General features: G+C 36.5%; 2 protein-coding genes across 2 annotated transcripts; one reads left to right on the plus strand and one right to left on the minus strand.

Annotated features, from left to right (window-relative positions):
* Positions 1–1702: 1702 nt before the first annotated feature.
* Positions 1703–3507, plus strand: LOC110908650 (L-ascorbate oxidase homolog). Its single transcript, XM_022153601.2, has one exon. The coding sequence runs from the start codon at positions 1703–1705 to the stop codon at positions 3365–3367; it is 1665 nt and encodes a 554-aa protein (XP_022009293.1). The 3' UTR covers positions 3368–3507.
* A 102-nt stretch (positions 3508–3609) lies between these two features.
* LOC110908651 (transcription factor Pur-alpha 1) lies at positions 3610–9707 on the minus strand. The gene is made up of 5 exons (XM_022153603.2): positions 9178–9707; positions 9005–9052; positions 5238–5378; positions 4884–5153; positions 3610–4112 (listed from the first exon to the last, which is right to left on the minus strand). Exons 1-5 carry the CDS (start codon positions 9448–9450, stop codon positions 3960–3962), a joined length of 885 nt encoding a protein of 294 aa, XP_022009295.1. The 5' UTR covers positions 9451–9707; the 3' UTR covers positions 3610–3959.
* Positions 9708–9965: the final 258 nt, after the last annotated feature.

Raw genomic sequence — 9965 nt, forward strand, 5'->3', positions numbered from 1 at the left:
TTGTTCACACTTCAATATCTTTTGGTGTGTATACAACTATGCATGATGGGTCTGTCCCAAGAAACGTATCACAAAATTGTTTTATATCTCATGTTCCCTTCTAAATTAGCCATAGAGTTTGATTATTCCAATAATATATGAAAAATTTTAGATTATTTGTACTAGTTATATATTTAATAATTAGTGGCAGTCATTAAATAATAATGTTTTCATATTATCACATAACACTTGGTCTTAGGGCCGGCATAAGAGTCATTTAAGTGAATCAAGGGTTTTAGGCTCCAAAGTTTTTAGGCCTCCTTTTAACATATATAGTTTGTTTGTATAATAAACAATCATTATAGTTTAGTGGTAAGAATTCCCTTTGTTTACCTTGTGTAGACTCTAGTTCGAATTCAAGCAATAGCCATTGTTTCATTTGTACTTTTTATTCATAATTTGATTTATGATTAAAAAAATCATTGTGGTTGATAATATAGGCATCATGATAATATGATTTTTTTTTTCATTTGCCTAATATCTTTGTAACTACAATATTTTTTGTATATAATTTTACCAATAACTCAATGTTGAATCATAAAAAGGATCACTTCAAAAGGGCCTCGACTTTATAATTTTACCGATAACTCAATGTCAATCATAAAAAGAATCACTTCAAAAGGGTCTCGACTTTATAGTTCGTTTAGGGCCTCTAAATCGTTGGGCCAACCATGTTTGGTCTTATTGGGCCTAATATGAAAAGGCGTATCCATAATCCAACATTTTATTCATAATTTGATTTATGATTAAAAAAATCATTGTGGTTGATAATATAGGCATCATGATAATATGATTTTTTTTTTTTTTTCATTTGCCTAATATCTTTGTAACTACAATATTTTTTGTATATAATTTTACCAATAACTCAATGTTGAATCGTAAAAAGGATCACTTCAAAAGGGCCTCGACTTTATAATTTTACCGATAACTCAATGTCAATTGTAAAAAGGATCACTTCAAAAGGGTCTCGACTTTATAGTTCGTTTAGGACCTCTAAATCGTTGGGCCAGCCATGCTTGGTCTTATTGGGCCTAATATGAAAAGGCGTATCCATAATCCAACATTTATAAGGTAAGTAAACAATTTAGGAAAATGTAAGAAACTCATCAAATTATTTGACAAGGATTTTGTGTGGCTTTAGTCGTTGAAGTACAAAATATAGCCTTTTTAAACATCGTTGAAGTATAAAGTATAAATCACGAAATTTGGGGTCGTTTTAAGAGATACGAAAAAAATATAGATTTGAAAATAAAGAAAGAGGGTCATGTTATCTCAAGATTCAATACATGGTAAATAAAAAATAATTAACCCTTAATACGATATCCAAAATTAGAAACAAGTGTTGAACCACACATGATTTAAGGAGTTGATTAAGGAAAGAACACAAAAGAAATTTGTGGAGAAAAACAAGAAGAATCAAGCAATAAAAACGGTCATTTTTGAATGTATAAAAACGAAATCAATCTTCATTCCCAAATGACAATCCCAGGTAGCACCCGGAAGAAGCAAATCTTCTTCTTCCCGGTACTTTAACAAAAATAAATAGAGAAAAAAATCTTATATTTTCTTCTATCGTTCTTATTTCTTAAATAACTATAAATATATATACTCGCTCACGAATATATATACACATATATACTCTGGGTGTCTCCGGGATTGTAACATGGACACCCGAAAGTTTGGTTTTTTCGTTGTGCTATGCATTTTAATAACACTAACGAAGGCGGAAGATCCTTATCACTTTTTTGAATGGAAGGTCACATATGGCACAATGTCGCCTTTAGGGGTCCCACAACAGGTTATTCTGATCAACGACAAGTTTCCTGGGCCCCCGATTAATTGCACAAGTAACAACAATATTGTCGTCAATGTTTTTAATAACCTTGACGAGCCGTTTCTTCTTACATGGAACGGTGTTCAACACCGGAAAAATTCATGGGTAGATGGGACACCCGGGACTATGTGTCCAATCCAACCAGGAACCAACTTTACATATAAGTTTCAGGTCAAGGATCAAATTGGTAGTTATTATTATTTCCCAACCACAGGCATGCATAAGGCAGCTGGTGGTATGGGTATTATCCAAGTGCACAGTCGACCGCTGATCCCGGTCCCCTTTGATAACCCGGCTGACGAGTTTGCGGTTTTTGTTGGAGATTGGTTTAACAAGGGTCATAAGGCATTGAAGACCCTCCTTGATGGCGGGAAGTCTATCGGTCATCCTGATGGAATCCACATCAATGGCAAGTCGGCTCAGGTTGGTGCACCGGCTGAACCGTCATGGACCTTTGAGGCCGGAAAGACATACAGGTTTAGGGTTTGTAACGTCGGGATGAGGACCTCGGTTAATTTCAGGTTCCAGAACCATGACATGAGGTTGGTCGAGGTCGAAGGATCTCACCTTATGCAAAACGATTACATGGCAATGGACCTTCATGTCGGCCAATGTATGTCAGTTTTGGTAACTGCTGATCAACCACCGAAGGATTATTACTTAGTTGTGTCGAGTCGGTTCACCAAGCAGGTACAATCCACTGTCGCCACCATCCGCTACGCAGGAAGCAATACCCCTCCATCGCAAGAGCTTCCACCACCTCCGCCAGAGAAGACTGCCGGAGTTGCATGGTCAATGAACCAGTTTAGATCATTCAGATGGAACTTGACTGCGAGTGCAGCCCGTCCCAACCCACAAGGGTCTTACCACTATGGTCAGATTAACATCACCCGCACCATCAAGCTGGCCAATAGTCGGAACTACATCGATGGCAAGCTAAGGTTCGCCCTCAACGGTGTCTCCCACGTTGACCCCAAGACTCCTCTGAAACTCTTGGAGTACTTTGGTGTCGCTGACAAAGAATTCAAATATGACATCATCGGCGACGAACCACCACCGGATATCGAAAAGAACGTTAAGATCGCCCCAATCGTCTTGAATGCAACATACCGTAACTTCGTGGAGATCATATTTGAGAACCATGAGAACACCATGCAAACTTACCATTTTGACGGGTACTCATTCTTCGCAGTGGCAACAGAGGCGGGGAAATGGAGCCCAGAGAAGAGGAAGAACTACAACCTTGAAGACGCAATCAGCCGACACAATGTGGCGGTGTTCCCAGGGTGTTGGGCAGCAATAATGCTCACCCTCGATAACTGCGGTATGTGGAGCTTGAGATCAGAGATGTGGGAGCGATTTTACTTGGGACAACAGTTGTACGTCAGCGTACTCTCGCCAGAGCGTTCCAACAGAGATGAGTACAGTCTGCAGAATACCACACAACTTTGCGGTATCGTGACAAATTTGCCCAAACCACCAGACTACGTTTAGATTCGACTTTTTCTGTAAGTAATTAATTAAGTTTTCGTCCATTTTTGTGTGGCATTGTTGAATACAGTTGTAAATTTGTAATCATCCCTCCATTCCATCACAAATCAAATACTTTTTTTTCTTTTTTGTTGATAAAGATGTTATTGTATCTTTACAGTTTTATTATGTTATCTTGTACAATACATTACCCGACTGTCACGACGATAAAAAACCACGGTCGGACAAGATCACAAGAATACGACTTCCACAAACACTATATGAACAAAAGCAAACAAATGGCCAAACACAATATGATCCAAATTCCCATTCAGGCCAACAAACACTAATAGAATCAATCCTTCACAATGTAATAAAGTAAAAAAGAAAAATAAAAAGGATAGATAGATAGCTAGCTCTGCTTGCTTATTCTGTTGGTTATTTCCTATGAGGAAATAAAGCTTAGCATCACCAGGATTATTCAGATTTCAATGAACGATAAAGAAAGGATAAGAAATTTAACCCTTGGCACGCACACACGCGGTTGGTCTATACACAAAATGAAAGCAGGTTACCATTTTTTGCAACTTGGATAGTCAAAGAGTCAAAGCCGAGACTATCTTTGAGGAGGGTCCACGTTTCGCACGTTCGCGCCAGTCATTCCTTCGATGCGGTCTTTGGTTATCTCCACAAAGTGGCCGACCATTTCGTGAAACTGCTTCAGTCCAGATAAGGGGAGAATGATGGATGACCTGTCAGAACCTGCAACCTACATTTGCAGTTCACAATTCATTAATCATCCACTTCCTTAAAATATGAAGACAAGATTATAGCTGTAGTAATATTGTTTAATAATTAGAACTAATGGGTTAATTATATCTAACTTATATAAAAAAAAAAAAAAAGACAAGAAGTGTTTGCAGGTCAACTCAACCTACTGGCGGCCATGATTGACAAGAACCAAAATAACACATCTTTTAAATCGGCCGGTTCTGATCCGGTATTCCCGCCCGACCTGGCCCCTGAATCTCAGAACGATATCTTTTGGGACTTATATATATACACACACATATATGTATACATAGGGTGTAGTTAGGGGTGAGGTTCACTAATCTTTTGATATAAGATTCATATTTTTCAATTTATATACTTATTTTATACAAATGTGTATATTTATGTACGTAAATAACCATCAAACTAATTTCTTCATATGTTTTTAAATTATTAACCGTAAACCTGCACATGTGTAGGTTTATATCACAAGAGTTACACTTTTGTAGGTTTATATACACAAACAAAAATTTTCGTATTTCTTTTTCAAAATTTTAAAGAAACAAATAAACATTGCATTTCTATCAGTTTCTCTTATTTTTAAATTTTTTGTATATTGAAAAAATAAATTATTCATTTTGTTTTTGCATGTTCTCGCAATATCTAGTGCTCTACATCACTTGTATTAGATATTAATTCTTATCTATTGATTCTATTCCACACTATTACCGTAAAAATAAACTAAAAGCAAACAATAAAAAAGTCTTACCTCAGATATTCTCAAGTAATGGCCCCGGTTATTGCTTCCAAGATCAAAGAAGAACCTCTTCTGATCAGCCCGGATCACTTTGGAGACCCCAAAACCGCCACTTTCGTCAGAAGATGAAGGCGGCAAGTCAAATGTGGTTGACCTGTCTCCTAAGTTCAAGTCAGATGTTGCTATAGGGGCAGACTGAGAACTGTTTCCGGCAATAAAGCCAGCACCGACATCGTCAGACAGACCAACTAGTCGCTCCTGGGTGATACCTTCAGAATTTTGCTGTTTAACAAACAAAAAAATGATGAGAAAATGAGAACAAGGGTGCTTAAATAGAATGAAAGGTGAAATGTGTGTAAATGGAACCTGATTGGAGGAGACAAAAAGCTTAGATGTTTCGTTTATCTCTTCCAATATATTTCTAAATGCAGTCCACCCTTCATCTCTGTTGCTTCCTGCAGGTACGATTATTGTACTGCGGTTTCTACTAACTGAAGCTTCAGATACCTGCAGATACACTCAATTAGGGAAACAGCGAATCAGCAAGACAAAACTAGAATACCACAAGTAGTTTACAGGTTGAACCTGCTAATTATTATATACAAATTGACATCAATCATTATTTATTTTTTACTCTTTCAAACCCAGAACCTGCAACCGTTATGAGCATGATAAATATAATCGACTAAAGTAACCAGATAAAATGGTATCTTTTTCTTGTGAAACAGTATGAGTATGTAGTTCTGATGACAAGTTAACTTATCTAATACTAGTAGCATGACATACAACTGTGCAAGCAAAACGCATATATAGCATATTTATTGCAAGCAGTTTCAACTTAATTTGGATGTCTAGAAACAATTCCTATCATATGGTTAAGGACATTAATATAACTGTTACAAAGTTGCAAACTCTAATCTATTTAGTGTATACAGATGTGTAGGGCCTTTGTAACTCCTTGAGCACCTAAATAAAAGAGTACCAGTTGCAGCCTGTGGACATAGATGATAGGTCCCACCGACTCAACCATGTAAATCTCGTGTTCCGTTTTACATTCCGTTTGTGTTCTTGTTTGATTCCTAACATGAGCTGATGTTCTGTAGTTTGAAAGTATACTATTTTAATCTATTTTTTCTCTCATGTATTGTAATTCTTGCAATTTGTTTATGCATTAATCTGTTACTCCCAATCCGTTTTATAATTACTATCTGTTCTTCGTATTTGTTTGACTCTTCCTTTGATTAATTAGCTGTGAGATTGCTTCATTTTTAATGATTATTAACTGTTTATTTAATTGGTGCAGTTGTTATTGGTGCGCGTTTTTGTTAAATGTGATGACCTTTGATGTGGTTTTATTGAAAGCTTGATGTGGATGTGGTTGTTGCTAGATTTGATTTTTCATAGGGAGATTATGAGTATCACCAGGCCTTTAGATGATATGAGGGCCACCGTCAAGAGCGCTAAGAAATTTTGTGTTGTATGGTTTCTAATCATATATAAATCATCATCATCATCATCATACTCAGTATATCCCACCAATAGCAAAAGATAAGGTAGGGTCTGAGGAGGGTGAGATGTAGACAGCCTTACCTCTACCCCATAGGAATAGAGAGGCTGCTTCCAATGAGACCCCCGGCTCGATAGTAGTTTTGCATCAAGCCTTGGACATAAGGCACATAACACTCAGCAATTGAGACAAACGCCGATTAGTGCATGTACCCCCTTGTCTTTCGGCTATCAATGCCACCACATGATGCATGATTAACCATCCCCCTCTTTTATCGTTATTTTCACGAAATTAGTAAAATAACGTTAAAATTAGTGCACTTTCACTCTTGCCCCCTGAGCGCCCACACATATACACATTATATGAGCATACCGCTGGCGGGGCGTTTCTAATCATATATAAATAACTACATTTATTTTATTTTAATCATATAAAAACAGTTCAACTTTTTTACACGTAATGATTGATACAGTTGGCGTGGAGACATTTTTCTTCAACAGGGTTATAATGTTATTGGTTAAGAAGCTTCTTCTCAAGTGCTGCCAATCAACTTTGATGGCCTAGCTAAGTTGACAATGGTTCTGCCTAATTTATTTACATGTATTTTTATGATCTTATCTATATCATTCTAAATTTAACTAATTGATGTCAACCATGTATTAAGTATTGTTTTTGGTTTTCAGAATTTATAGACCACAAATTAAGATGGAAAGCAAAAACTATTTATTTTTTTCCCAAAAAAACCCCCGAGTTTATTATCCTCTTAACACCTCAAAATAGCTTGAGCTGGCCCTGTTCTAGGTCTTAGACTAACAATCAAGCACCTTTTTTAACCTATTGTGCCCAGTCAAAGCCTGGATTTATTTTCGGACAGTAGAATCCTATCTTATCATCAACGTATTTGCGTTTTACAAACTCTTTGTGCTTAAAAACCTGAAACCTTCTTCCAACTAAGACTACAAAGATTGGTCCATAGTTGTTAAAAGCCATCGCCTCTTGCACCTAGACCCATTTTCTAGGCGAGGCCATTGCGCCTTAAGTCAAGGAAATTGCGCTTTAATTCTCCAGATGATGGTTCAGTCGAAGATTCCGGTGAGATTCCTATATTCTAGAGAGTTTCCGGCCAAATTCTCTAAATTCTGGCAAGATTCTAGCTAAATTTCTACTTTTATCGAACGGAACCTATGTTTTTACACTAAATAGATGATATCAAATGTTATATAGTAGCTTTCGTTTATTTTATTTGAAGAATAGTATTAATTTTCTAATACATAAAATGCTTTAATTTTTTTTCATTGCATAGTTATCGATAGCGAATAGCGACAAATAGCGACGAGGTACCTATATGCTACGTAGCGATAGCGACGAAATAGCGCCCGCTATTTTGTGTTTAGCGATAAGGTAGTTAAAAATTTAAGAAATAAAAAATAGCTAATTGTAATTATATATATATATATATATATATATATATATATATATATATATATATATATATGTATATATATATATATGTATGTATATATATATATATGTATGTATATATATATATATCTATGTATATATATATATATGTATATATATGTATATATATATATATAATGTTAATTTTATACTTTTTATGTATAGATTTTGAAGTTTAAGGATCAAATGTAAATTAGTGATGATAGAGGGGGTTAAATGTTAAAATACACAAACTATTTTTACACTTTTATGTAAATTTTCACAAGTTTTAGAGACTAAGTTAACTAGTGAAAAGATAGAGGGGTTAAAGGTTAAAATCCAAAAAGTTATTTAACCCTAAAAAGCTAAAACACAGACCGCAGCCGCTCTTCTTCTTCCTGACTTCCGGTAGGTTTCCGGCAGAAATTACAGCACCGGAGCTGGAATTCATGGTCGGAATCCCGCTACAATCACGCTATTCAGTCGCTACATACGGATTGCGAGACCTTGGCGCTTCGCTACGAAGCGCGCGATAGCGAACGCTATCTGCGCTATCAATAACTATGTTTCATTGTGCGCTTTTCTTTTATTAGGCCCTCGCTTTTTTGCGCCTTGCACCTAGGCCCCAGGCAAGGCCTATGCGCCTTGAGTGCTCCCAGCGCTTTAATAACTATGGATTGGTCATCTTATCAAAACATCACATTCCCTTTTATCCTCTTTAAGTTTTCACTATAACCACTACTAATTCCCCAAGTTGCTCCTAGTCCTGGACATGTCAATAACGGCTATAGTGTGTGCTATAGTGCGTTACGTAGCGTATAGGTCATATGTCGCTATATAGTATATAGTGATAAAACAGCGACCCTTTTATTTTTTTTCTCATGTCCACTGCTCGATACCTCTGGTTTGGTCTGCTCGATAAAATGTATTTTTCTGTTCTCTAGTTTATCGCTAAACATGAAATACCGGGTGCTATGTCGTTGCTATCGCTATGTAGCATATAGGTAGCTTGTCGCTATTGACCGCTATTCGCTACTAACAACTACGTAACTCCCATCTATATTGCAATTAAAGTACATTCTAATTCTTCATACATAATAATCAATCAATCATCCACACACACACAGTCACACACAAACAAACAAATAAATAACTTAAATGAAACCATAATCACACAAATGCATACCTTCAGAAACCGACCCCTCCGGTTCTCCCCGATATCAAAATAAAACACCTGAAAACACAACCAATCAAAAACCTAATAAGTCTAAAACAATACACAAACTATAAAACTGAATTCCTCATATATATATATATAGAAAATAATATCTATATATGTATGTATAATAATATAACTACCTTGCTGTCTAGCTGCAACTCCTTGCTAGAAACATCCTGATCATCAGAAGTAACATAATAATTAAAAATATCAAAGAACCAGGCGATTCCGTTAAACGGCACAATAATCGTTGACCTCGTGGCCGACGTCTTCTCCGATATCTTCAAGTAACGTCCACGTGGATTCTCCTTCAGATCAAAGTAAAACAGCTTATGCTCCACCTGTAACGTCTTCGACAACAGCTCCACGTCATTGCCGCCGCTTCCGCCACCGCCGCCTGAGCTAAACTCCATCTCCGCCGTCCCCTGCCGCCCTCGGATTCGAACAAAACTCACAAATGTTACTTCAACTGATAGCTTGATCGATGAAAGTGTGTGAAACGGATTCAATTAGGTGGATGATTCGTTGTTACATGATGAATTGGAATGTGTGATTGCAGATCTGGAGTTGTTTGTGCGAGAATTTGAAGTGAATTTGGGGAATTAGGGTTTCAGAATTGACTGAGTCTGGTTGTTTGTTCGTCGTATTAAGTTATAATAATAAACTGAAGCACCGCGTTTGTTATATGTTCGTCGCAAAAGAGTGTTGCGGTTTAGTCACTAGATGTTTGGTATATGTCATAAAGTACCCATAGATTTTATGTTTTCATTCCACAAGTTATTATTGGACCACAAATTCATTACCTTAACAAAGTTTGTAATAATATAACTCATCTTAACTAGATTTTAATGATATCTAGCTAAAAAGGTATGCCTATGGCTTTATATTCTACTAGCATTTTGGGGTGGGATAAAGCTTTGCGACCAAT

Source organism: Helianthus annuus, chromosome 14 (genome assembly GCF_002127325.2).
Source record: "Helianthus annuus cultivar XRQ/B chromosome 14, HanXRQr2.0-SUNRISE, whole genome shotgun sequence".
NCBI lineage: Eukaryota > Viridiplantae > Streptophyta > Magnoliopsida > Asterales > Asteraceae > Helianthus > Helianthus annuus.

What these genes read in the sequence shown, in the direction of transcription:
- LOC110908651 (XM_022153603.2), bottom strand. Translation starts at nt 9,450, where the DNA reads ATGGAGTTTAGCTCAGGCGGCGGTGGCGGAAGCGGCGGCAATGACGTG. An exon ending in TTTTTGTCTCCTCCAATCAG is followed by an intron (nt 5,154 to 5,237) that starts GTTCCATTTACA and finishes TTTGTTAAACAG; the next exon opens with CAAAATTCTGAAGGTATCAC. An exon ending in ATTACTTGAGAATATCTGAG is followed by an intron (nt 4,113 to 4,883) that starts GTAAGACTTTTT and finishes CTGCAAATGTAG; the next exon opens with GTTGCAGGTTCTGACAGGTC.
- LOC110908650 (XM_022153601.2), top strand. Translation starts at nt 1,703, where the DNA reads ATGGACACCCGAAAGTTTGGTTTTTTCGTTGTGCTATGCATTTTAATA.